Source organism: Elephas maximus, chromosome 8 (genome assembly GCF_024166365.1).
Source record: "Elephas maximus indicus isolate mEleMax1 chromosome 8, mEleMax1 primary haplotype, whole genome shotgun sequence".
Taxonomy (NCBI): Eukaryota; Metazoa; Chordata; class Mammalia; order Proboscidea; family Elephantidae; genus Elephas; species Elephas maximus.
This window is the reverse complement of record NC_064826.1, coordinates 59,372,361-59,396,674: the sequence shown is the minus strand read 5'-3', so window position 1 is coordinate 59,396,674 and position 24,314 is coordinate 59,372,361. Positions and strand designations below refer to the sequence as shown.

The 24,314-nt window shown below is 37.9% G+C and overlaps 2 protein-coding genes across 2 annotated transcripts in view; one reads left to right on the top strand and one right to left on the bottom strand.

Annotated features, from left to right (window-relative positions):
• Positions 1-24,314, bottom strand: part of ZNF804B (zinc finger protein 804B) — a 583,465-nt gene that overhangs the window by 3,700 nt on the left and 555,451 nt on the right. The window contains exon 3 of the mRNA XM_049893625.1: positions 6,051-6,181. Coding sequence (XP_049749582.1) covers positions 6,051-6,181 — 131 coding nt within the window. The remainder of the gene's footprint in view (positions 1-6,050; positions 6,182-24,314) is intronic.
• Positions 1-24,314, top strand: part of LOC126081573 (uncharacterized) — a 786,258-nt gene that overhangs the window by 749,785 nt on the left and 12,159 nt on the right. The window lies entirely within an intron of this gene.

Below are 24,314 nucleotides of genomic sequence, written 5' to 3'. Positions count from 1 at the left end.
TAAGTGCATTATTTTGAAATTAGCAAAATATATAGCAGTTGAATTTCTTATGCTGCAAAAGAAAACACGGTACTGCATTTGTATCACAATATACGTCCTCCAGAACATATCAGTTCTTTGGAATACATATTCCACACTACTTCACAAAGAGTTTTCACATCACTGCCTTCACATCAAATAAGAAATTAAATGGAATTGAAAGGTACTTCCAAAGTACAGATATACTTCTTTAACTTTTTTTGTGTAAGTTCTAACATTTCATAAGTTTTGTTTCTTCAGTTTTAAAACTGTCTCATGTTTGTTTCCTTTGGAAACAGGACAGTCAGTGCTTTCTTTGTGACCTGTCATTACCCTGACTTTAATTAAAATAAATACATAATAAAGTAACTCACATTTACAAGCCATCTCAATAGTTTCAATGTTTTTGAAATCTTTTGCTTCTTGCTCACTGAAATATTTTCTTTCTACCTTTTGTGCATGTAAATGTCTTAATCTTTTAGCAGCTTTTTAAAGATGATTTCTTTCTACTGAGCTTTTTTAGTAATTCAAGCAGAAAACTGAAAATGCCAATACATATGAGATAAAATTCTTTAGATTAAAGTTACGTGGCCCTTTATTGTTTGACCTGTAATGCCTGTAATACAAAAAGAGGCTTCATTTGGGTAAAGGCAATACAAATCTTATCATTTATTCAAAGCTCGCTTTGAGTTGGCTTTCCTTTTCTTTATTTTCCCCCATGCTTGGATATAGGGTGTTTATTTGCCTTTTCTATTTCTGATTTTTTTGCCATGATCCAGTCATAAATTGCTTGAGTACAAAAAATTGCTTGCGTACCAAATACTCTGAAACGCATGAGGTCACCATGAGTTGGAATCAACTCGATGCAACTGGAGATAATGCTAAAAGGACTGATGTCTTTTCCACATGCAGATTAAATACTAATGGAGAAGGGGTGCTTTTTGAACCAGGAAATTCTTCCTGTTGCCATCACTTAACCACTGTTTGGTTAGTTGGCATAGAGCTCTAGAGTCGCCTTGTTTTTGTGTGCCAAATTTAATGAACTTTGGTTCATTGTCTTTATATGTTTGATACTGCAGAGACAGATTTCATTAGCTTCCTTTTATGTTTTTAGAAGCAAATATACTTGTTTGCTCATATAATTTTGTAAATTCCTTTACATGTAATATATAAAGGAAATACACATACACACACACATACATATATATGTGACTTATTTTCAGAACAGAGCTACAGGTTGACTTATTTTGGTTAATTTTTACTAGTACTTCTTAACCACTTTCAATTTAGCTCTATCTTCAGCTCAGATACATTTTCCTCTATGATTTTGTTGATTATTACTTCTTTCATATCCTAAGTTTCTTGTACCAGAATTTATATGTTAAACTTATTGACATTCCTGAATATATCTTTTAGGTCTTCTGACTTATCTCAGTAATGCAGTGTCTTTTAGTCTTTTGCTGTAGTTCAGGGAGAAGTTCTTATATTTAATTTCTATTTTACTGATTCAGTTTTTTACAGTATCAAATCTGTTTACTATACCCATATGAATTTTAATTGACAATAATTGTAGCCGCCATTTAATCTTTAATGACTTCATACTGTCCCCTCTTCAGGAACTAATTAATGGCTGCAGCTTTTGGAATATAATGTTCCCTTGAACCTTGTGAAAAACTAAACATATGAATTTTCTAAAACTCATTTTGTCCCTTACAATAACTGTTTCATAATGGAAACTTTAAATTCTCATTCATGATGATTTTTTTTTTGAACCATCTTTTCATGCCCTTAAAGAGAGATTTTTAGGCATATTCAATATAAGGCATGGGGAGGAACACTCTAAGATAGTGTATGGGTTATTGAGTATTTCTTTCATACATAAAGAAAAATAGGAAGTATAGAAGTTTCTTACAATGACATTGGCCATCTAGAGCTCCCACAGCCTGAGGATAGAAAGATGAAGTCCTCAAACAGCTGCAGCACTAAACTGTGCCTCAGTGAGATTCTTTTCCATATCTGTAGCCACACCTGGGATTAAGCAGGAGCCGTAAAGGCTGTAATAGGTTACCTTCTCCAGGAATTTAGTCATTCTGGTTTTAGCTGCACTAAATTAAGCAGGCATTATTCTAAAAGTCTGGTAGATGGATATTGCCATCCTCTTCACCACTGATTCTGCTATGATGCAGATATTTTACTGTTCTTATATTCTATTGGCCAGTCAGTCGGACTTTGACGGGAAGTATATACAAGCATGCACTTGTGGTCGTTATTCTTGTCAGTTTCAGGAAAAAGAAAAAAATATATAGAAACTTTCCTTAATAATATTCGTGATTTTTACATTATCCTGACACTGTTTTGTGCATTTTCTTGCTTTGATTTGTGTTAATTTAAATGTTCTTTTTCTGTATTGCTATTTTACCGTTTCTGTCTCTAACGTCCAAGCTTCTTCCTTTTATATTCTTTTAAACATTTTTAAACCTCCTTGCTCTCATTGTTTTTGAATTAAATTTGGCTCTTAGCTTCTTGTCCTTAATTCTTTTCTCACTTTACAATCCAATCTACATTTATGATTATAGTGTTTTCACAAGTTTAACATCTTATTGTTAATCTTTTATTCCTCTCATTTTCTTGATTTAAACTTTTTATGTTATTGCCTTATAAACTTTAATTTCTTTTACCTTAAATCTAAGTTTATTATCTTAGAAAATCCTAATTTTCTTTGTGTTGTTTTAAATTCTAATTTTTAATATGTTTATGCTATAAAGCAATATTAAAGCTTTAATTTTTATAGATAGCTTCTCATATATCACTCTCTTCTGTAGAATTTTCTTTACCTTTTCTGTATTTTTATCTAACTTTTTATTTATAATGGCTAGTAAGAAAGTAACTAATTTTTGCTAATGGACTGTCCATTCCAAAAGTCCTTCAAGTAATCTAATTCTGGGAAAATCAACAACTACACAATTTAGTTCTCTCCTGTGGTAGGCCATGATTCCCAGTATTGTGTGGTTGTCTTCTGTTTTGAGATCTGATGTAGTTATCCTATGCACTGTAAATCCTAAACTCTATGATGTTAATAGGAGCCCTGGTGGCACAGCAGTTAAGAGCTCAGCTGCTAACTAAAAGGTCAATAGTTTGAATCCACCAGCCACTCCTTGGAAACCCTATGGGGCAGTTCTACTCTGTCCTATGGGGTTGCTATGAGTTGGAATCGACTCCATGGCAACGGGTATTGGTTTATGTGCTTAATGAGGCAGAACACAATCTATAGGAGTAGGATGCATCTTGAATCAGTCTCTTTTGAGATATAAAACAGATGTGAGCAGAGGGACCTCATTACCACCCAAAAAGAACAGTCAAGAGCAGAGTGCGTGCTTTAGATCTGGGGCCCCTGCACTGAGAAGCTTCTAGACCCAGGAGAAGATTGATGGCAAGATAATAGGGATTTCCAAGAAACACCAGACCCACAGATGTAGAAAGGAGGCAAGGACCTTCCCCAGAGCAGACAGTGAGAGAAAGTCTTCTCCTAAAACTCGTGCCCTGAATTCAGATTTTTCTAGCCTCCTAAACTGTGAGAGAATAAATTTCTGTTTGTTAAAGCCATCCATTTCTGCGATAACAGCACTAGATACTAAGACAGTGTAATTTCCTAATATCCCATTTATCCAGCTCTTATATAAGAAAATTCATCTTCTCACAATCAGTGCTCCTAAAACTTTTTAATTTAGAAAAATATCCCTATCACGATGTACTATACAGCTAGACTGATACATAGTGGGAGAAATTTATATACAGAGTGAATCTACCCCATGTAATAACTGGTCTTGCTGAGGAGCCAGTTTGGGTTGAACTACCCCTTAGTTGGGAAGCTCAGCCAAAGTTGACTGGCCATTGTAAGATCCATTACCAGTTATCTGCCATCATATTTTTCATCAGTTTAATTGAGATATTCTTATCACCAGTAAATTCACCTCCCTTTTCTATAGGGTCATGGAAGAATCTCCCTGTTATATGGGTCATGCTCCTCAGAATCCTTTCAAGGATAGTGGACAAAGAGAGGTCCAGGATGGGGAAAATACAGATGATTTTTTTTTTTATTTTCATTTTATATCTTCATTTGTCAGTTGTAAATGGCTGCCAAAATAAAAATCTTTAATGCTTCTATGAAGTGACTTCCCTTAGATCATGAAGCTGACTAAGTGGAGAGAGCAATTGGGTAGGGGTGGTGGTAGGTAATAAAGGAAAGTGAAATGATTTTCCTAGTTCTAAATTCTGAGTCTGGAAAGCAGGACACTTGTCTTTTTCCTCTCCTGTGGGTAGACTGGGATCTAGAGAACCTGCTTATTCTACAAAGGACACCAACCCAAATGTGGTTGGTTTATGTTTGTTTGGTTAATTAGGTCTTTGGAGAGAAAGCCAAGCCTTAAGAGTGAATCTCTTAATTTGGAGACTAACTTAGAATTTTTAAACAAACTCATCTTCACCATCACCAAGATTCTTCTGATGCTTTGTCTGTTTCTCACAAAGGAAAATGTAGAATGAATGAGTAGAAATGTGTGACAACTCTCATAATAACAAAACAACCAAAATTATGTTTAAAGCTACTGCAATTTTCTGTTGCATAGCCTTCAAGGACCTATCTAAAAGGTGTCTCTGTATAGTGGGACTTATCTCATTTTTTTTTTTTTTTTTTAATAATCTGACTTATTGTACCTTAAATTAATCACCTTGGAATTGGCATCTTCCCTATTTTCCCCATTGCTATCTGAACAATCATAGGGGTTTTCTTTATAAGTCCTATTTTGATAAGGACTGACTAATATTGATAATATATCCAAATAACATATTGTAAGTTCCTCATTGTGTTGGGCGGTAACAAGCGCAGTGCCAAAAATGTGCTCTGCTTCTTTGATTGTTTGGGACTTCAGAGCATGCATTTTTGCATCTTTATTTTCTGTTTATATTAAAAATAAACAAAGAATATAGTACAATTATCTTTTATGTATTTTATAAGTTAATTAAATTATTCTAAGATGGAGGTACAAATACAAGAGTATATACAAGCTGAATACCAACTGTATTTTTTTTCAAAATTGACCCTAAAAAATTATTTCCTTGGAATCAAATTTTAGGTTTAATATAGTGGTATAATTGAGCCATTCATTCCTAAGTTGTTTATTGTATTTTGTTTTTCATTTAAACAATAGAAGTTTCAATCCTGGCACAGAGCTATAAATTTCACAATTCACCAGGTTGCTGTCAACTACATTAATTAGCTACATTAGTGTTCCACATTATGGTTCATATGAACACAATGTACAATCTGCAAACTTAATTGAGTTCCAGGTAACAATCTCCTAATTTTGAAATGCTGAGCAGTTCCAACCTAATGTGAAACTGCTATTTTTCAGCTACAAGACTGTATTAGTGTAATGCTTGTTATAATTATCAATTTAAACAGCAGTGTGTGGTAAATTTAACTGCATTAATTACATCTTGTGTTACATCTTGTTTGTCATCCAGACAACAATAATGTCATTTATTCTAGAATCAAGTGTGCACAACAAAAAAAAACAGTACATACAAAAGATTTATTTTTACCCCCAAAAGAGACTTGTTATTATGGTTCGTAAAATTGTTACAAAACTTAAAATAAATTAGTAAGGAATTTTATCTGTCCATTTAAATCAACTGAATAGGATAAATGTTTTAGTATTTTAGAATCATTCTTAGACCATTTCATTAAAGAACACATTAAATTAACATTTTTGAAAGGGAAAAAAAATCATATATGAAAAGTAATTAATTTCTAAACCTTTAACTATTAAGAGCACTCACCCTCATACATCTGTTGATTGATTATAATTAGTTTACAGTGAACAGAGTCAGTTTATCATTGAAATTTCCCCCAGAGGCTGAAGAGAGTTTTGAACCATCACCCACCGCACCCACTGCCGTCGAGTCAATTCTGACTCACAGTGACCCTATAGGACAGAGTAGAACTGCCCCACACATTCACCTCTAATTCTTACCATTCAGACTGCTGCCTTAATTCAGCCAGCTGATGGAGACGTTTAAGTGCTTTTTCTTGTTTCTTCTCATCCTTCCATGACTTAGAGGCTACGTTTCGAGCAAATTCCCGTTGCTTTAATTCTTTCAGTCTCTGTAGGAAAAAAGAAAAACAGAAAAGATACTATAAATAACTAGCATATTTTTTTCCATCTGAAAGAACTGTTATTGAACTTTGACATGGGTACAGCAGTGACATCCTGGATAGAAAGAGTAAAAGCATCTTCTCCATTGATGCCATTCTCTGCTCCAAGACAAATACAGTAGATAAATGTAGTTGTTAACTGGGTTATTTATCAAAGCTTGTCACAGTCACTGCAGAAGTATGGTACAACACTGGGCCTTAGTCCTTGTTGGGACCACTGTGGCTACACAACTTTAATCATCTGTGTGCCTGTGGAAACCTAAGTGGGAAAAATGTGCAGTATATGAGTGGGTATGATGGGAGAGGAGACTGTAGGATGCACTTTTATGCACTCACTAGCTCCAGCCCTCTCATCTCTAAAATATAATTACTCGTATTCATGAAATATACTGGTTTACATGAGCTTGTTTCAGTAAAGATCATCTGTAATTGTGAAAGATTTAGTTCAAAACTCTACACACGATAATTCATTATTCTGGCAAAGATATTTATCAAATGCAGAGTCTCTATTATATTCAGAAATATAAAGGGGACGAGGGGTTCAAGCACAGTTTCCTGACTTGGTCTTGCTTGAGTTAAATTAACCTACCACTTCTTTTAATTAATCTTTTCTCTAAAACAGTTGACTTACAAGCAAATTGGATGCTGCTTATTACCTGTTTGAATTTCTACTTCAGAATCTGCCACTAAGCACACCTAATGGTATTGAACAAATTAAGAAAAAGGCCACAATCAAATGATCATTTTGGAGTTTGGGGCTTAATCCTAAATTGAGAGTGCTCTTGAGGTTTAGCCTCTCTCAACCCATTCAAAGTGATTTAAATTGTCTTAAATCTGAATCAGTTCAAATTTGTTTTTATTTCTCTAAGTCAAGTATAAAAGATGTTTCCCAAGTATAGCTAAAACCCTAGCTGTCAAGTGAGGTAATAATGCTGTAGCCAGCTATTTCCTACTGGTACAGCAAGGGCCAAAACCTTTAATGATCATTTTCTTATTTCTTGAAATGGAATATGCTCATGGGAGATGATGACAGGTAACTGTATCTCGCTAAGTAATTGAAGACAAGCAAGGCCAGCCTTACACAGGGAAAACATCCTAAGCACAGAAAATAAAAGTTTTGCAGAACTATAAACAGCCATAGGGAGAAAAATAGAGTCTACCTAAATTTAATTTGTGACAACTATTTCAGATTCTTCTCAAAAACAGAAAATTTCAAGAAAATAAAATTATGGTCCATATGTTATCAGAAAAAAAAAAAAAAAGGATTAATAAGGCCCTAGAGTTGGAGCCCTGGTGGTACAGTGGTTAAAAGCTTGACTGACTGCTAACCAAAAGGTCAGCAGTTCAGATACACCAGTCGCTCCTTAGAAACCCTGTGGGGCAGTTCTACTCGGTCGTATAGGGTTGCTACCAGTTGGAATTGACTGGATGGCACCAGGAGGGTTTAGAGTTGATAAAGGAGTCCCTGGGTGGTGCAAATGGTTAATGCATTTGGCTGCTAACATGAAGTTTGGAGGTTTGAGTCCACCCACAGGTACCTCGGAAGTAAGACTTGGCAATCTACTTCTGAAAAGCAGTCATTGAAAACCCTATGGAGCACAGTTTTACCTTAACACACCTGGGGTCACCATGAGTTGGAATCTACTTGATGGCAACCGGCTTTATTTTCAGAGATAATAAACAGGCAGTCCAAGTCTTAAAGGATAGCTTTTGCCAGCAAACAGGAAGAGAACCCAAAAAACCCATTTCCATCTTTCCCATTCCTACTTATCCTCCTACTCACACTTCCTCAGCTCCCATATGCATAATAATCAAGCACTTAGAATGAAATCCTGTTTTATGGGCAAGGACTGTTTGGAAGCTGGCTTACACAAGAATCCATGTAAAATGCAATTCAACTCTGTCAAAAAGGGACGGCTTCTTTGGAGAACAGGAGATGGTTTTTTTACTCTCAGTTACTGCTGAACAAAAACTATTGTATAGTATATTTATGTAATTTGGTATTACTAGCTTATACAGGAGCCCTGGTGGTACGGTGGTTAAAGAACTCAGCTGCTAACCAAAAGGTTGGCGGCTCAAACTCACAGGCCGCTCCTTGTGGGAAAGATGTGGCAGCCTGTTTCCATAAAGATTTACAGCCTCAGAAACCCTATGGGGTCGCTATGAGTTGGAATCGACTTGATGGCACTAGGTTTGTGTTTGGTTTTGGTGGCACAGTAGTTAAGCCCTTGCCTGCTAATCAAAAGGTCAGTGATTTGAACCCACCAGCTACTCTACCGGAGAAAGATGTTGTAGTATGCTTCCATAAAGAGTATAGCCTTGGAAACCCTAGAGTCAGTTCTCTGTCCTACAGGGTTGGAACCTACTTGATGGAAATGGGTATGTATGTGTAGCATATGAAGACTGAATAACCAAATTAAATGTAAATTGTCTAAATATACAAATCAAAAAGCAGAGAATATCACTTTAGATAAAAAAAAACAAGATGCATCCTCTATGTTGCCTACAAAACCAATGGATTAAAAGAAAAGGATGTATGCTGTATTAACACCAGACAAAAGAAAGTTGTAGAGGCTATATTGCTATAAGAGAAAGTTGCTTTTAAAGCAAAATTATATTACTAGGAATAATAAAGGTTATTTCATAATGATAACGGGGCCAACTAATCAATACAACATAACAATCTTAAACTTTTTCCACCTAATAACAGAGCTTCAAAATACACTAAGCAAAAACTGATAAATCTGCAAGGAAATAAAAATTCCAAAATTATAATAGATGATTTTGACGCCCTTCCATTCAACACAAAAAACAAGTTGCAACTACCATAATCCTGGTAGCGATTTAGATTAACATCAAGGTGATCACGCCTATTGTACAAGAACCTTCCAAGAGCAGATTTAGCTGATGAAAAGAGAACTGTTTGCCACTGGGCAGGAAGGGAGGATTTCCAGGAACCTAAATATCCACTTTTGCCAGCCTTATGTTTTAGCTTGAGATACTGTCAATGACAGCTGATACACTACATTTCTTCAAATAATATTTTCCCCCAAAACGTTTACTTTTAAACGAGGAAAATTACTGACAATTATGGTATGTGTTATGGTTTAAAAACATTGTTTCTTATCAGAACAAATAAAGAAAAGTAGAAACTTGGGAAAACTCAGAACAAAGGAGGAAAAGTAGAAACTTGGGAAAACTCAGAACAAAGGAAGAAAAGTAGAAACTTGGGAAAACTCAGAACAAAGGAGGAAAAGTAGAAACTTGGGAAAACTCAGAACAAAGGAAGAAAAGTAGAAACTTGGGAAAACTCAGAACAAAGGAAGAAAAGTAGAAACTTGGGAAAACTCAAGTTTCTACTTTTCTTCCCTTGTTCTGATAAGAAACAATGTATTTAAACCATAACGCATACCATAATTGTCAGTAATTTTCCTCATTTAAAAGTAAACATTTTGGGGGAAATATTATTTGAAGAAATGTAGTGGGTCAGCTGTCATTGACAATATCTCATGGCAAACATATATCAGAAATAACTGCTACCTTCTACCCTTCTATGCAAGATCCATAGAGGAGCAGACATTTCCTGTCCTTCCTGCACTGTCAAATCACTTCTCACCTCACTGTCAAGCAGAATCTGAAGCTTGAGAAGACTTTTTTTGGTTCTCTTGTTCCAGGCTCAGCCTTAGTCGCTGTGGACCTATGCCTCAGGGGTTGGACATTCTCGACACCCCTTCCCTCAGTTGTAGATGACTTCTTGTACTTAGTTCAAGGCTGAGAGTGAAGGAAGAGAGGGTTTCCTGGCCCCTTCTTAAGTGTCAGACAACCTCTGACTTGTACTCACCCAGGGTCCAAAGTATAGAAGAGTTTCCCTTGGTTCTCCTGCTTCACTCTTAAACTTTGGCAGCCTTCTCCTGCCTGTACCACAGCCAGTGTCTTTTTCAGGTCTCCGGCTCTGCTCAGAATCTTTCTCATGAGCATTCAGTGAAGACTCACAGAAAGTTGGTGGGTAGGTGCAGACATGCCTTGTGACAGGGATTCTCCTATACCAGTCCACAGCAGACCTTTATAATGTTTGTTATTTTCAGATGGTTTCTTCTTATCATTTCTACGTCAGCTACCTTCTCTTCCCACTGATCTACCAAAGATGAAATAATGGTGTGTCCTGTTTCTCCTGGGGATGGCTTGTGACCCCTTAGATTTTATTTCATTTTGTTATAATGCGGCTTCATCTTTCTGAGTGGATTGACAAAATATTGATTTTGTAGACCATCTGGCTTATTCTTGTTGTGATGGAAGAAGACATTTTGTTGTGACTTTCTACATCCTAAGTAGAAAACTCAACTTACGTATTTGAAATTTTCTTGTTTATGCATCTGTAGTTTTCCTGTTTATTTTTGGACTCTCCAAAAAAATGTATTGCCAAAATTTGAAAAGTTTTACCCAGACTTACTGTTTGTGGTAGAAGGGTTTCTGTGTTAATTTGATCTGCCATGTTTCCTAAACTAGGTGGTGATAAGGAAGGAATCTAAATTGTTAATACCATCCAGAAAGGCTTTTATGCAATATGCAAGGTTGAAAAGTTTTCATTAATATGTTGAGTCCAATGATTCCTCATTCAATGAGAAATACAAACACACCCACACGTATCAGAACTGTATTTAGAGAATTAAACCTGAAAGTAATCTAAAGGTAAATAAATAATAATAAAAAAAAGGTACTACACCATTAAATGTATTTTAAGCATTTATGTATTAGAATAGTTCATAATCACCTTAAGTAATAAGGGCCTAGGAGGTGGGGCCAAGATGATGGAGTAGTCAGACACTTCTGGTGATCCCTTTTACAACAAAGACCCCCCAAAACAACTGAATGGATTGTATATATGACAAGCTAGGAACCCTGAGCATCAAAGGCAAAGTTAAGAAGTCAGACTGAGTGACAGGGGAGGGAGAGATGGTGCAGAAACAGCGAGGAGTTGCCAAGCCTGTGGCAGCGCCTCAGCACGGATTCCTTGGTGCAACTGCGGCAGGGCTGATGGTAATTTTCGGGGACACAGCCACTTCAGTGAAAGAAGACAAGCAAAGTAGCACATCCCTGACACTGCGATGTGCCTGCAGTGGGGTTAGCCGTGGTGTTTAGGACACACAGCTTCAGTGAAAGAAGGCTAGCGTGGGATCTAACTCCCTGGGGAAATCTTGGCAGGGGCACAGGCGGGGCACACAGACTACACATGTCTCTGGAATCTGAGATGAAACAGCACTCTCAGCACAAGGTAAGTGATTTTGTCTAATTTATTCCATGGATCTAATAGCTCCTCCTTTTGAAAGAACTCTCTCCTATCTATCTGATCCCTCCTTCCGTTGCCCCAGCCCTCTTTGTTAACAGTTGATTTCCTTGGGCCTGAGATAGGTTCTGCTGTGCTTCCTGAGCCATTCTCCTGGCCTTAGAGAAGGAATAAGTTAACAAACAGGGGGAAAATACTCTGCCAGCTCCCCTAACCTGGAAGCTCAGAGCAGAAGCAGCTCCAATCCAGGCACAAGGGATCCACAGACTTTGTCTTTCCCCACTGCATGGATCCAGGTGGCTTCACTACACCAGATAGGATCCAGCTATTATATTGCAAGGGCAAATCTGTTTGAGGCCTGACTGTAACTGTTTCAGCTGTGCAGTGGAGAGGCAGGTTTTGGAGCTTTGATACTGCTCTGCCTATTAAACAGGGCCTTCACCTACCCACAGTAGGGGCCTGAGGACTGGAGGCTCTGACCGTGCCTCTTTGCTACCCTCAAAAAGGGATTCAAGGATAAGTGGTGTCTACAAGTCCTTACAGGTAAAAGCATTGGGTGCCTATGGTACGGCTGCAGAGCCCACCTACCAGAGTGCTCTAGAGAACAAGGATGTGCCTTCCTCACAGACACTTGGGGGAAGGTTTCCAGCCCCCTGCCTTCCTCAGAGTGTGACCCCTGCTGCTACCAGAAACTTGCGCATACACCAATCACCACTGCTCCTCTAAGATAGTGAGAGCCTATACTACACACTAGGTGACCAACTATCAGGACACCTGAGCCAAATCTATGCAAGAATAGTGAATGGACTCCTAGGCTCATATACCTGGTAATAGCTCTAGCCATCTGGTAACAGGACATAAGGGCTTCAAAGGCTCCAATAATCAACTTAGCTCACTCTAGTAGCCTATCTGGGTAAATCAAAACAAAACAAAGCAAGAAACTAGGACACAGTGAGCAAACATAAAATAAATTAATACAATACAATATCAAATCACATAAAGAACCAGACCATGATTGTTTCAACAAACTCCCAAAACAAAGAATCAAGGATAGATACTCCTAGATGAAGATGTATTCCTGGAATTACCAGATGTAGAATACAGAAGATTAATATACAGAACTCTTCAAGACATCAGGAATGAGATCAGGCAAAACACAGAACAAGCCAGGGAACACACAGATAAAGCAGTTGAAGAAATTAAAAAGATTATTAAAGAACATAATGAAAAATTTAATAAGCTGCAAGAATCTATAGAGACAGTAATCAGAAATTCAGAAGTTTAACAATAAAATTACAAAATTAGACAACTCAGTAGAAAGTCAGAGGAGCAGAATTAGTGAGACTGAAAATAAAACACTTGCCAAAAAAACATATATGAAGAAAAATCAGATAAAGGAATTAAAAAAAAAGAGGAAACCCTAAGAATCACATGGGACTCTATCAAGAAGAATAACTTGCGAGTGACTGGAGTACAAGAACAGGGAGGGATAACAGAAAATACAGAGAGAATTGCTGAAGATTTGTTGGCAGAAAACTTCCATGACGTCATGAAAGATGAAAGGATATTTATCCAAGGTGCTCATTGAACCCCATACAAGGTACACCCCAAAAGAAAGCCACCAAGACATATTACAATCAAACTTGCGTGAACCAAAGATAAAGAAAAAATTTTAAGAGCAGGCAGGGGTAAGTGAAAAGTCACATACAAAGGAGAATCAATAAGTTTGGACTGCTCAGCAGAAACCATGCAGGCAAGAAGACAATGGGATGACATATATAAAGCAGTGAAGGAGAAAAATTGCCAGCCAAGAATCATATAGCCAGCAAAACTGTCTCTCAAATATGAAGGCAAAACTAAGACATTTCCAGATAAACAGAAGCTTAGGGAATTTGCAAAAAGCAAGCCAAAACTACAAGAAATACTAAAGGGAATTCTCTGGTTAGAAAATCAATAATATCAGATATCAACCCAACACTAGAACACAAGACAGAGCAACCAGATATCAACCCAGATAGAGAAATCACAAAAATAAATCAAGATTTAAAAAAAGCTCAAAACAGGTTATCATTATGTAAAAAATGACATGATGTCATTATGTAAAAAATGACAACATTAAATCAATAAAGAGGGACTAAATGAAGTGAGCATAGATCTCCCATATGGAGAGGAAATCAAGGCGATATGGGGAGGTACAAGTTAGACTTAAATTTAGAAAAAAAATGACAAAAAAAAAAAAGGCTTACACAATGAAGCTAAATGTGCTTGGGCTTTAATTTGTTGCTTAAGTCAATCATGTTGACTTCATCAACATTTTGGCCTCTAAGACAACTTTGTGTTTATTGAAGGAAAAAGTGGCATGTAAAGAAAAATGACTGCCTCTTAAAGTGAAGGCTCACTGAAAAATTCTACGGGAAACATCAAGCTTTATGATGAATCTTAAATGTCGCCTATCTTTTTAGATGCTGATATTCTAGCCCACAATTTTATCTTCATATGGTTTTGTTCTTTTTAATTGAGAAGCATAACGAGGCAACTCTCCTGATAATTTAATAAAATTTTTAATAGTTAAAAATAAAATATAGTAAGTGCCTAGTCTAGAATACCTTGAAGCATTAAATCATAGGCTGTCCTTTTTTCTATAGAGCTGTCAAAGTCACTGTAGAGTCTTTTTTTTTAACTGTAAGGGAAATTATATATTATTATTTGTACTTATTTTTTAAATTGCATTAAAGAAACTTTCTCAAATTTGCTCTAAGATGACATCTGGAAATTATTTACCTCTGTAAATGATGACAAAGAGAACACTTGTAAATTGGTCCATAGAATTTATAGTTTGGCATTACCTGATCAGAATTTGACTAACTGGTGAATTAAATGTTAGGATGATAAGGTTTAGCGATGGTCGTAAGTTTAGGGAAATTTAAATGAAGAATAATTCTATTAGCATTCTACTTAGGGTTGAATTTCCTTCCTTATAATGTTGGGAAGAATGTGTTTTTATTTTTTATAACCCCTTTTGTATATTGTTTTTTTCTTTCATATATTAATCTCACTAGTCTTTATATAACTACCTCTGTAACATAGAGAGTACAGATTCATTGAAAATGGATATCTCAATAGGTGTGAAAACTGTAAGAAATTAATGTGATATCACATGTTCAGTTTTATTTGAAAAACATCCTGACATTTGCTAGGGCTACACATACACATAATTGCACAGGAGGTGTTTCATCTCTGCTTCTACATAATCCTTAAAGTACAAATAATAATTCAGTGAATTCTCCCAGGCATTTTATTGTTTTGTTCCAAGATAGAGAAGATATATTTATATAGGGCATATTTCCCAAAATGATACAATTCAGATAATTTGACATACAAATTAACATTCCAGCTTTTTTGTATTCAGATCCAAGTCTCTATTCAGAATCCCTTTCAGCAGTGACTCATTTAATAGGATGAGACTGCCTTCATTATCAAAAAGAAAAAAAAAAAAAAACATAAAACATTAGAGCTGAATTTTTTTACTAAAAATTGATTTGGTAATGTTATTCATAAAGTAAAACAATGCAGTATTGATTTATTCTCTTCTTTAATGCTCAATAGTACCAATATGGAGACCTTGTGGAGCAGTGGTTAAGAGCCCCACTGCTAACCAGAAGATTAGCTAGCATTTCAAATCCACCAGCTGCTCCTTGGAAACCCTGTGGGGCACATCTACCCTGTCCTATAGGGCCGATATGAGTTGGAATCAACTTGATGGCAATGGGTTTTAGTATCAGTTTGTTGAAAAGGAAATCTCATAATCTTACTAACTTCAAATTCCTGAACTAGCTTAGAGTTCATAACTAAATGGAAATGTATAATTCATAAATTGCTAGGACAATAGTCAGTTGCTCATCAGTAGAGATTTAGGGTAAACAGGTTAGAGCAGATAAGAGGGGCAGCATCTACCAACAGAGAGCACAGAACAGTGTCTGATTTCCAGAGGTGCTTGGATGGGAGGCAATACGGTGTACTGGTTAAGAGAATCATTCTGTAATCAGATAGGTTGAGTTTGTATCTTGTCTGTGTCACTCACTAGCTTTGATACTCTGGGAAAGTTACTCTGTCTCCCATAACTTCTGTTACTCATTTGTAGCTTGGCCAAACTATCAGTGTCTACCTTGTACAGTTTTTTAGGATTATAATTTCAGTTAGGAAAGATAAAGCACATAGCACAAAGTCTGGTATATATAAATGCTCAATAAGTGTGAACTGTTACCACTTTTAGAGGTAAGGAATGGTCAGATTTTGTGGGATTTGGAGCACAAGATGAGCAAGAAGCCACTGATTTAACTGAGCTGTTAAAGGTATTTGATTCATATTGTTGTTGAAAGGTGAATGTTTGAGTGATTTTTATCTGCACAGTTATATAAGACTGGTAGGTCTAGTCTTTTCTAAAGGAGAAGACAGAAAACGAAGCATCCTGGGACTATTCTCAATGTTGGCACATTTTAGATTTGAGTGTAAGAATTTAAGGTATATTATAAGGAAACCCTGGTGACGTAGTGGCTAAGAGCTACGGCTGCTAATCAAAAGGTCAGCAGTTTGAATTCACCATGTGCCCCTTGAAAACCCTATAGGGCAGTTCTACTCTGTCGTATCGGGCCACTATGGGTCAGAATTGACTTGATGGCAATGGTTTTTTTTTTTTTTTTTTTTTTATTATAGTCTATTTTATAGGCAACATTATTGGACTATAAATTTTGTATAAGAAAGGGTCTTTCTTGCCTGGAATAATTTATAATGTTTAACTGAAATACTTGTAATTTCTGAAAGTCTCAGGTCATATGTTACTACTGAAGAGAATTATAAACTGTGGGTTAAAACATGATTCGTTGTCAAACTTTGTTTGATAAATATTATTTGAATTTTTCCACTAGCTATTAATGCTACTCAAAATGGATCTCGAACAGAAAGAGGGTAAAAGACTGAAAATCTAGTATTTTCTAGAAGAAAACAGGAAAATATAGAGATTTGAAGTAGGAGAGAATCTATTTTGTGTCCTTATATAGGTATGTTTTTAAATAAGTTAAAAAGAAATGATAGAACAGACAGTCTTCATGGTCCTGGAAAGAAGATACCTGCCATGATCTTCATCCAGATAAAAAGCAATGTAATAAAGAATTGACGCAAATGTCAAGTTAAAGAAAGGGTAGTCCTCACATCTTTTTCAGTGTTACATAATTAATGGTTTGTAGTCTCTCTCAAAAACAACTACAAAAAAGGCTTTTATAGAGATATATTTCCCAGAATACATTTACAAAATAATTGGAATGCAATTTTCTTCTTGAGTTTATTTTAAAAAGCATAAAACCAAGCAATCTTTATTTTCCTACCTGCCAACAAGGAAGCTTGGCATATGTTTTGCAAATGGAATTCAACTGTGAATAAATACATGGAGAAGCAAATTGATCAGGTCAGTAAATTTCTATGTGTTTGGAATAGTAATACTCCCAATATTATTGCTCACCAGTCTGAACATGTGTGTGAACATCTGCCCACTCAAGTAACCACTCTCCGTTCAGCTTCACTGAAGCAGAACGCACATGTGAAGTGAATTTACTGAAGTGTATCTGCTTTCTTTCTCTCTTAAATAAAATGAGTCCTTCCATCTCTGCACTTTTCATCCATGTATCCCATGGCATTTTGCAGGTATTAATGTTTTTCTTCACAGAAGAGCAAAAGCTTGATGCAAAAGGTTGAAATTATTAACCTCATTTTAGAGAAGAAGCAAACATATAGAAGGTTAAATGAGTTGATATAAATGACAGACCAAAGAAAGAGCTGTGACTTGAAAACAGAATGTCTAATTTTCATAAGAGTGAGAAAAATCTGAAGATTTTTATGTAAAATTGTAGACATTAATAATCATTTCATTTTGTGAATTTAAAAGTCTGTCCAGTTCTGAAATATTGCTCACTGTTTGAAAACGCTTCCATCAAAAATATTTGGAAGATCCACTGCCCATCTGTCATTTTGTCATACTGTGGTGGCTTGTGTGTTACTGTGATTCTGGAAGCTATGCCACCGGTACTTCAAATACCAGCAGAGTCACATATAGTGGACAGGTTTTAGTGTAGCTTGCAGACTAAGACAGACTAGGAGGAAGAACCTGGTGATCTACTTCTGAAAATTAACCAGTGAAAACCTTATGGATACAGAAGTGGAGCCAAGATGGCAGAATAGACAGCCACTTCCATCGAGCCCTCTTTACAACAAAGACCCGAAAAAAAAAAAAAAAAAGAGTATATTTGTGACAAGCTGGGAGCCCTGAGCATCAAAGGCAAGCTTAGACAACGAACTGAGGGGCAGGGGAAGGAAGAGACCGTTCAGAAGCAGGGAGGAGTTGCCAGACCTGAATTGCAGGGAGCCCTCAGGCACCATTCCCGGAGCAGCGGGGGTGGTGGCGGGCTGGTCCTAGCGTTGGGCCTCAGTTTCCTCAGGGAGAACCAGCCAGCCACACAGCCCACTCACACCTCCTGAACCTGAGGAGAAGGGCGCTCTCGGCAAAAGCTAAGTACTTGCTTATATTTTACTACCCCCTCCCCCCGCCACCTTCAAGCCAGCTTCAGCGGCTGAATCCCTAGGCCTGAGATAGGCCCTGGTGAGCACCTGGAGCCGTCCTCCCGGCCTTAGGGAAGGAAAAAATTTCCAACTGTGGGGAAAAGATGATTTGCTAGCTCCATTTACTGGGGGAGCTCAGGATAGAATGGGCTCCTGTCCAGGCATAAACTGTCCGTGGAACTTGAGCAACTTTCCCTTCTGCATGGACGTGTGTAGGCCTATTTCGGGAGAATAGGCCCTTGTTGGCAAACTCCAACCATTTCAGTGGTGCAGTGGAGAGGTGGGTGTTTGACGTTTGACATTGCTTTGCATATTAAACAAGGTCCTCACCTACCCACAACAGGGACCTGAGGACTGGTGGCTCCACTTGGGTTGCCCAGCCACCCGTGACGGGCCCAGGTATAACTGGTACCTCCCAGTCCTTACAACAAAATCTTTGGGTGCCCATGGTCCCTCTGCAGAGCCCGCCCACCAGCACGCTCTAGGGAACAGAGATGCGTTTTCCTCAGAGACACTTGGGGGTCGGTTCTCAGCCTCCTGCCTTGTTCAGAGTGTGACCCCCTCTTGCAATCAGATACAGGTATATACACCAATCACCCCTGCCCCTCTAAGACTGTAGGACAGAGCCTATACCACACACTTGATGATCAGCTACCTGGAAACCTGAGCTGAATTCATACAAGAAAACTGAATGGACTCCTAGACTGATATACCTGATAACAGCTCTAGCCAGGTGGGGACAGAACACCAGAGCTCCAAAGGTGAAAATAATCAAGCTAGCTCACTCAAGCAACCCATAGGGGCATATAAAAAAAAAAAAAAGCAAGCCACTACGACACAGTAAGCAAGCATAAACTAATGCAATAACTTATAGATGTCTCGGAGACAACAGTCAATATCAAGTCACATAAAGAAAGAGGCGGTGATCACCTCAACAGGCTCTCAAAACAAAGAATCCAGGGATCTTTTAGATGAAAGTGCATTCCTGGAATTACCAGGTGCAGAATACAAAAGTTTAATATACAGAACCCTTCAAGACATCAGGAAGGAAATGAGGCAATATGCAGAACAAGCCAAGGAACACACAGATAAAGCAACTGAAGAAATTAGAAAGATTATTCGGGAACATAATGAAAACTTTAATAAGCTGGAAAAAGCCATAGACAGACAGCAATCAGAAATTCAGAAGATTAACAATAAAATTACAGAATTAGATAACTCAGTAGAAACCCAGAGCAGAATTGAACAAGTAGAAGCTAGAATTTCTGAACTCAAAGATAAATCACTTTGCACTAATATATTTGAAGAAAAATCAGATAAAAGAATTAAAAAAAAATGAAGAAGCCTTAAGAATCATGTGGGACTCTATCAAGAGAAATAACCTACAAGCGATTGGAGTACCAGAACAGGGAGGGATAACAGAAAATACAGAGAAAGTTGTTGAGGATTTGTTAGCAGAAAACTTCCCTGATATTGTGAAAGATGAGAAGATATCTATCCAAGATGCTCATCGAACTCCACGTAAGATAGATCTTAAAAGAAAGTCACCAAGACATATTATAATCAAGCTTGCCAAAACCAAAGATAAGGAGACAATTATAAGAGCAGTGAGGGATTAAAAAAAAAAGTCACCTACAAGGGAGAGCCAATAAGAACAAGCTCAGACTGCTCGGCAGAAACCATGCAGGCAAGAAGGCAATGGGATGACATATTTAAAAAATTGAAGGAAAAAAATTGCCTGCCAAGAATCATATATCCATCAAAACTGTCTCTTAAATATGAAGGTGAAATTAAGACATTTCCAGATAACCATGAGTTGAGGGAATTCATAAAAACCAAACCAAAACTACAAGAAATACTAAAGGGAGTTCTTTGGTTAGAAAATCAATAATATCAGGTATCAACCCAAGACTATAACACTGGGCAGAGCAACCAGAAGTCAACCCAGACAGGGAAATCCAAAAAAAAAAAAAGCCCAACACAGGGTAACGGCGACATTATTATACAAAAAAAGACAACATTAAAATAATAAAGAGGGACTAAGAAATAAGAAATGTAATCACACACCTTCCATATGGAGAGGAAGATACGGCGATACAAAGAAATAAAACACAATAAAAATCATTTAAAAAAAAAAGTTTGTGGTTGAGTATACAAAAAACCATACGCATGTGAAAGCTGAACAATGAATAAGGAAGACCAAAGAAGAATTGACACCAGGGTCAGCGGAAAAGAGGAAGGCCCCCAACGAGATGGATTGGCACAGTGGCTGCAACAATGGGCTCAAGCATAACAACGATTGTAAGGATGGCGCAGGAGGGCAGTGTTTTGTTCTGCTGTGCATAGGGTAGCTATGAGTCGTATGAGTTGGAACCAACTCGACAGCACCTAACAACAAAAATGACATACAAAAGAGCAATCAAGTGTAGGTCATTTTAAAGAGCAAAGCAAGCATCAAATAGGAAGAACCTGCACAGCTTTGGGGTCTATCTGTCCCTCCCCACAACTGGCTCAGCCAGAGCATCTGCCTCCAGCCCCACCCTGTTCTCTGCCCTCCCCCCAGGAGTGTTCTCAGCAAGCAAACAATGGGAAGTTCACCTTGCGTGACCTGCTGATGGTGCCCATGCAGTGGGTGCTCAAGTACCACCTCCTTCTCCAGGAGCTGATGAAACACACGCAGGATGCCATGAAGAAGGAGAACCTGCACCTAGCCCTGGACGCCATGCAGCTCCAGTATCTACCCTGAGAATGCCACTGCCAACGGGCATGACTTCCAGATGTTTTCCTACAAGGAGACCACTTCCTGCTTGGCCTTCCAGATGTTGCTGAGGCTTAAAGTCCCTTCTTGCTTTCAAACATGCTGTGGAGCAACATTTGAGGAGAGCAGGAGGCCACAGGAGGCTGCCCTGAAATCTTCTTTTTGCAGCTTTGTGTGGACGTGAAGGATCTTGCCAGCCCCAGAACTTTCTGGAAAATTCTGACCGTTGGAAACATCTGCACTGCTAAGGTCAAGGATGAAGAAATTGAAGATTTTTACTAACTTCTGCAGTCTGAAATTGATGAAACATGCAATCAAAATGCATTGATAATTACTGGTGATTGGAATGCAAAAGTTGGAAACAAAGAAAAAGGACCAGTAGTTGGAAAATATGGCCATGGTGATATAAATGATGCTGGAGATAGCATGATAGAATTTTGCAAGACCAATGATTTCTTCATTGCAAGTACCTTTTTTCACCAACATAAACTGTCACTATACGCATGGACCTTGACAGATGGAATACACAGAAATCAGATCGACTACATCTGTGGAAAAAGAAGATGGAAAAATTGAATATCATCAGTCAGAGAAAGGCCAGGGGCCGACTGTGCAATTTGAAACTAAAGAAAATAGAGCAAGTCCACGAGAGCCAAAGTATGACCTTCAGTATATCCCACCTGAATTTAGAGACCATCTCAAGAATAGACTTGATGCATTGGACACTAATGACCGAAGACCAGACGAGTTGTGGAATGACATCAAGGACATCATCCACGAAGAAAGCAAGAGGTCATTAAAAAGACAAGAAAGAAAGAAAAGACCGAACTGGATATCAGAAGAGACTCTGAAACTTGCTCTTGAACATCGAGCAGCTAAACCAAAAGGAGGAAATGAAGAAGTAAAAGAACTGAACGGAAGATTTCAAAGAGCAGCTCGAGAAGACAAAGTATTACAATGACATGTGCAAAGAGCTGGAGATAAAAAACCAAAAGGGAAGAACACACTCGACGTTTTTCAAACAGAAAGAACTGAAGAAAAAATTCAAGCCTCGAGTTGCAATAGTGAAGGATTCTATGGAGAAAATACTTAAAGTCACAGGAAGCATCAAAAGAAGATGGAAGGCATATGCTGAGTCATTATACCAAAAAGAATTGGTCGACGTTCAACCATTTCAAAAGGTAGTATATGATCAGGAACCAATGGTACTGAAGGAAGAAGTCTAAGCTGCACTGAAAGCATTGGCAAAAAACAAGGCTCCAGGAATTGATGGAATATTAATTGAGATGTTTCAACAAATGGATGCAGCACTGGAAGTGCTCACTCGTCTATGCCAAGAAATTTGGAAGACAGCTACCTGGCCAATCGACAGGAAGAGATCCATATTTATGCCTATTCCTAAGAAAGAGGGTCCAACTGAATGTGGATATTATCAAGAGATATCATTAATACCACATGCGAGCAAAATTTTGCTGAAAATCATTCAAAAGTGGCTGCAGCAGTATATTGACAGGGAACTGGCAGAAATTCAGGCTGGATTCAGAAGAGGACATGGAACCAGGGATATCATTGCTGATGTCCTATGGATCCTGGCTGAGAGCAGAGAATACCAGAAGGATGTTTACCTGTGTTTTGTTGACTATGCAAAGGCATTTGACTGTGTGGATCATAACAAATTATGGATAACATTGGGAAGAATGGGAATTGTGCTCATTAGGAACCTGTACATAGATCAAGAGGCAGTCTTTAGGACAGAATGAGGGGATACTGCGTGGTTTAAAGTCAGGAAAGGTGTGTGTCAGGGTTGTATCCTTTCACCATACCTATTCAATCTGTAAGTGAGCAAATAATCTGAGAAGCTGGACTATATGAAGAAGAACAGGGCATCAGGATTGTAGGAAAACTCATTAACAACCTGCGTCATGTCGATGACACAACCTTGCTTGTTGAAAGTGAAGAGGACTTGAAACAGTGATAAAGATAAGAGACCACATCCCTCAGTATAGATTACACCTCAACATAAAGAAAACAAAAGTCCTCACAACATCATGATAAATGGAGAAAAGATTGAAGATGTCAACAATTTCATTTTACTTGGATCTATAATCAAGGCCCATGGAAGCAGCAGTCAAGAAATCAAAAGGCACATTGCACTGGGCAAATCTGCTGCAAAGGGCTTCTTTAAAGTATTGAAAAGCAAAGATGTCACCTTGAAGACTAAGGTGCGCCTGACGGAAGTCATGGTATTTTCAGTTGCCTCATATGCATGCAAAAGCTGTACAATGAATATGGAAGACTGAAGAAGAACTGATGCCTTTGAATTGTGGTGTTGGTGAAGAATATTGAATATACCATGGAATGCCAAAAGAACGGACAAATCTGTCTTGGAAGAAGTACAACCAGAATGCTTCCTAGAAACAAGAATGGTGAGACTTTGTCGTACATACTTTGGACATGTTGCCAGGAAGAGTCAGTCCCTGGAGTAGGATGCCATGCTTGGTAAAGTACAGGGTCAATGGAAAGGAGAAAGACCCTCAACGAGATTGATTGACACAGTGACCACAACAATGGGCTCAAGCATAACAACAATTGTGAGCATGGGGCAGGACCAGGCTGTGTTTCATTCTTTGGTACACAGGGTCGCTGTGAGTTGGAACTGACTCAGTGGCACCTAACAACAACAACAATGATAAGTTAGTGGATCCCCTGGGTTGGATAATCTAGCATGGCTTCCCTTGCATATCTGGTGGTTGGTAGTTTCCAGCCAGAGTGATGGATTGTTGGCTAGTGAACCTTGGTTCTCTTCTACATGGCTCCTCCTCCAGCAGGCTGGCTTGGGCCCATTCAAGGGTGATCTCAGGGCTTCAAGTACAGCAAGAGAGAGCGAGCCACAATAAGCAAGCACTTTTCAAATCTCTGCTCCCCTCTTATTAGCTCTTGTCCAAAGGCAAACTCAGAGTCCCTGTGGGAGGACTCCATTCAAAGGCGGGGACCTGTCACATGTGTTTACACAAACGATCTACCACAAGCAGAAATGAACTGGGGCCATGTGGAATGCTCAGAATTTCAGGGACTTCTCTGGTGTTTAGGTATTTCAGTTTAACGTTCAGACAACTTCACTTTGGGACAGGAGACAATGACAGGCTTAGACCCTCTTTCACTAATGCAGCAAACATTTTGACTGCTACACTACATGGAAGGGTTGCCAGACAACCTGTACAGCCATATCTGGATGATTATTTGAATTTTTTATTCAATTATTGACTAATTTACAAAAATAAATGGAAAACGAAGATGCTAATGTTAGGAATAATAAAGGCATGCTTCATAAAAGTACTAAAATCGAAACAAGGGGGAGATCATTAGGTGTGTATTTGGATTTGCCGAACTAGTGTACATTTCTTATATTTGTGCGGAATCTTACTAAGATT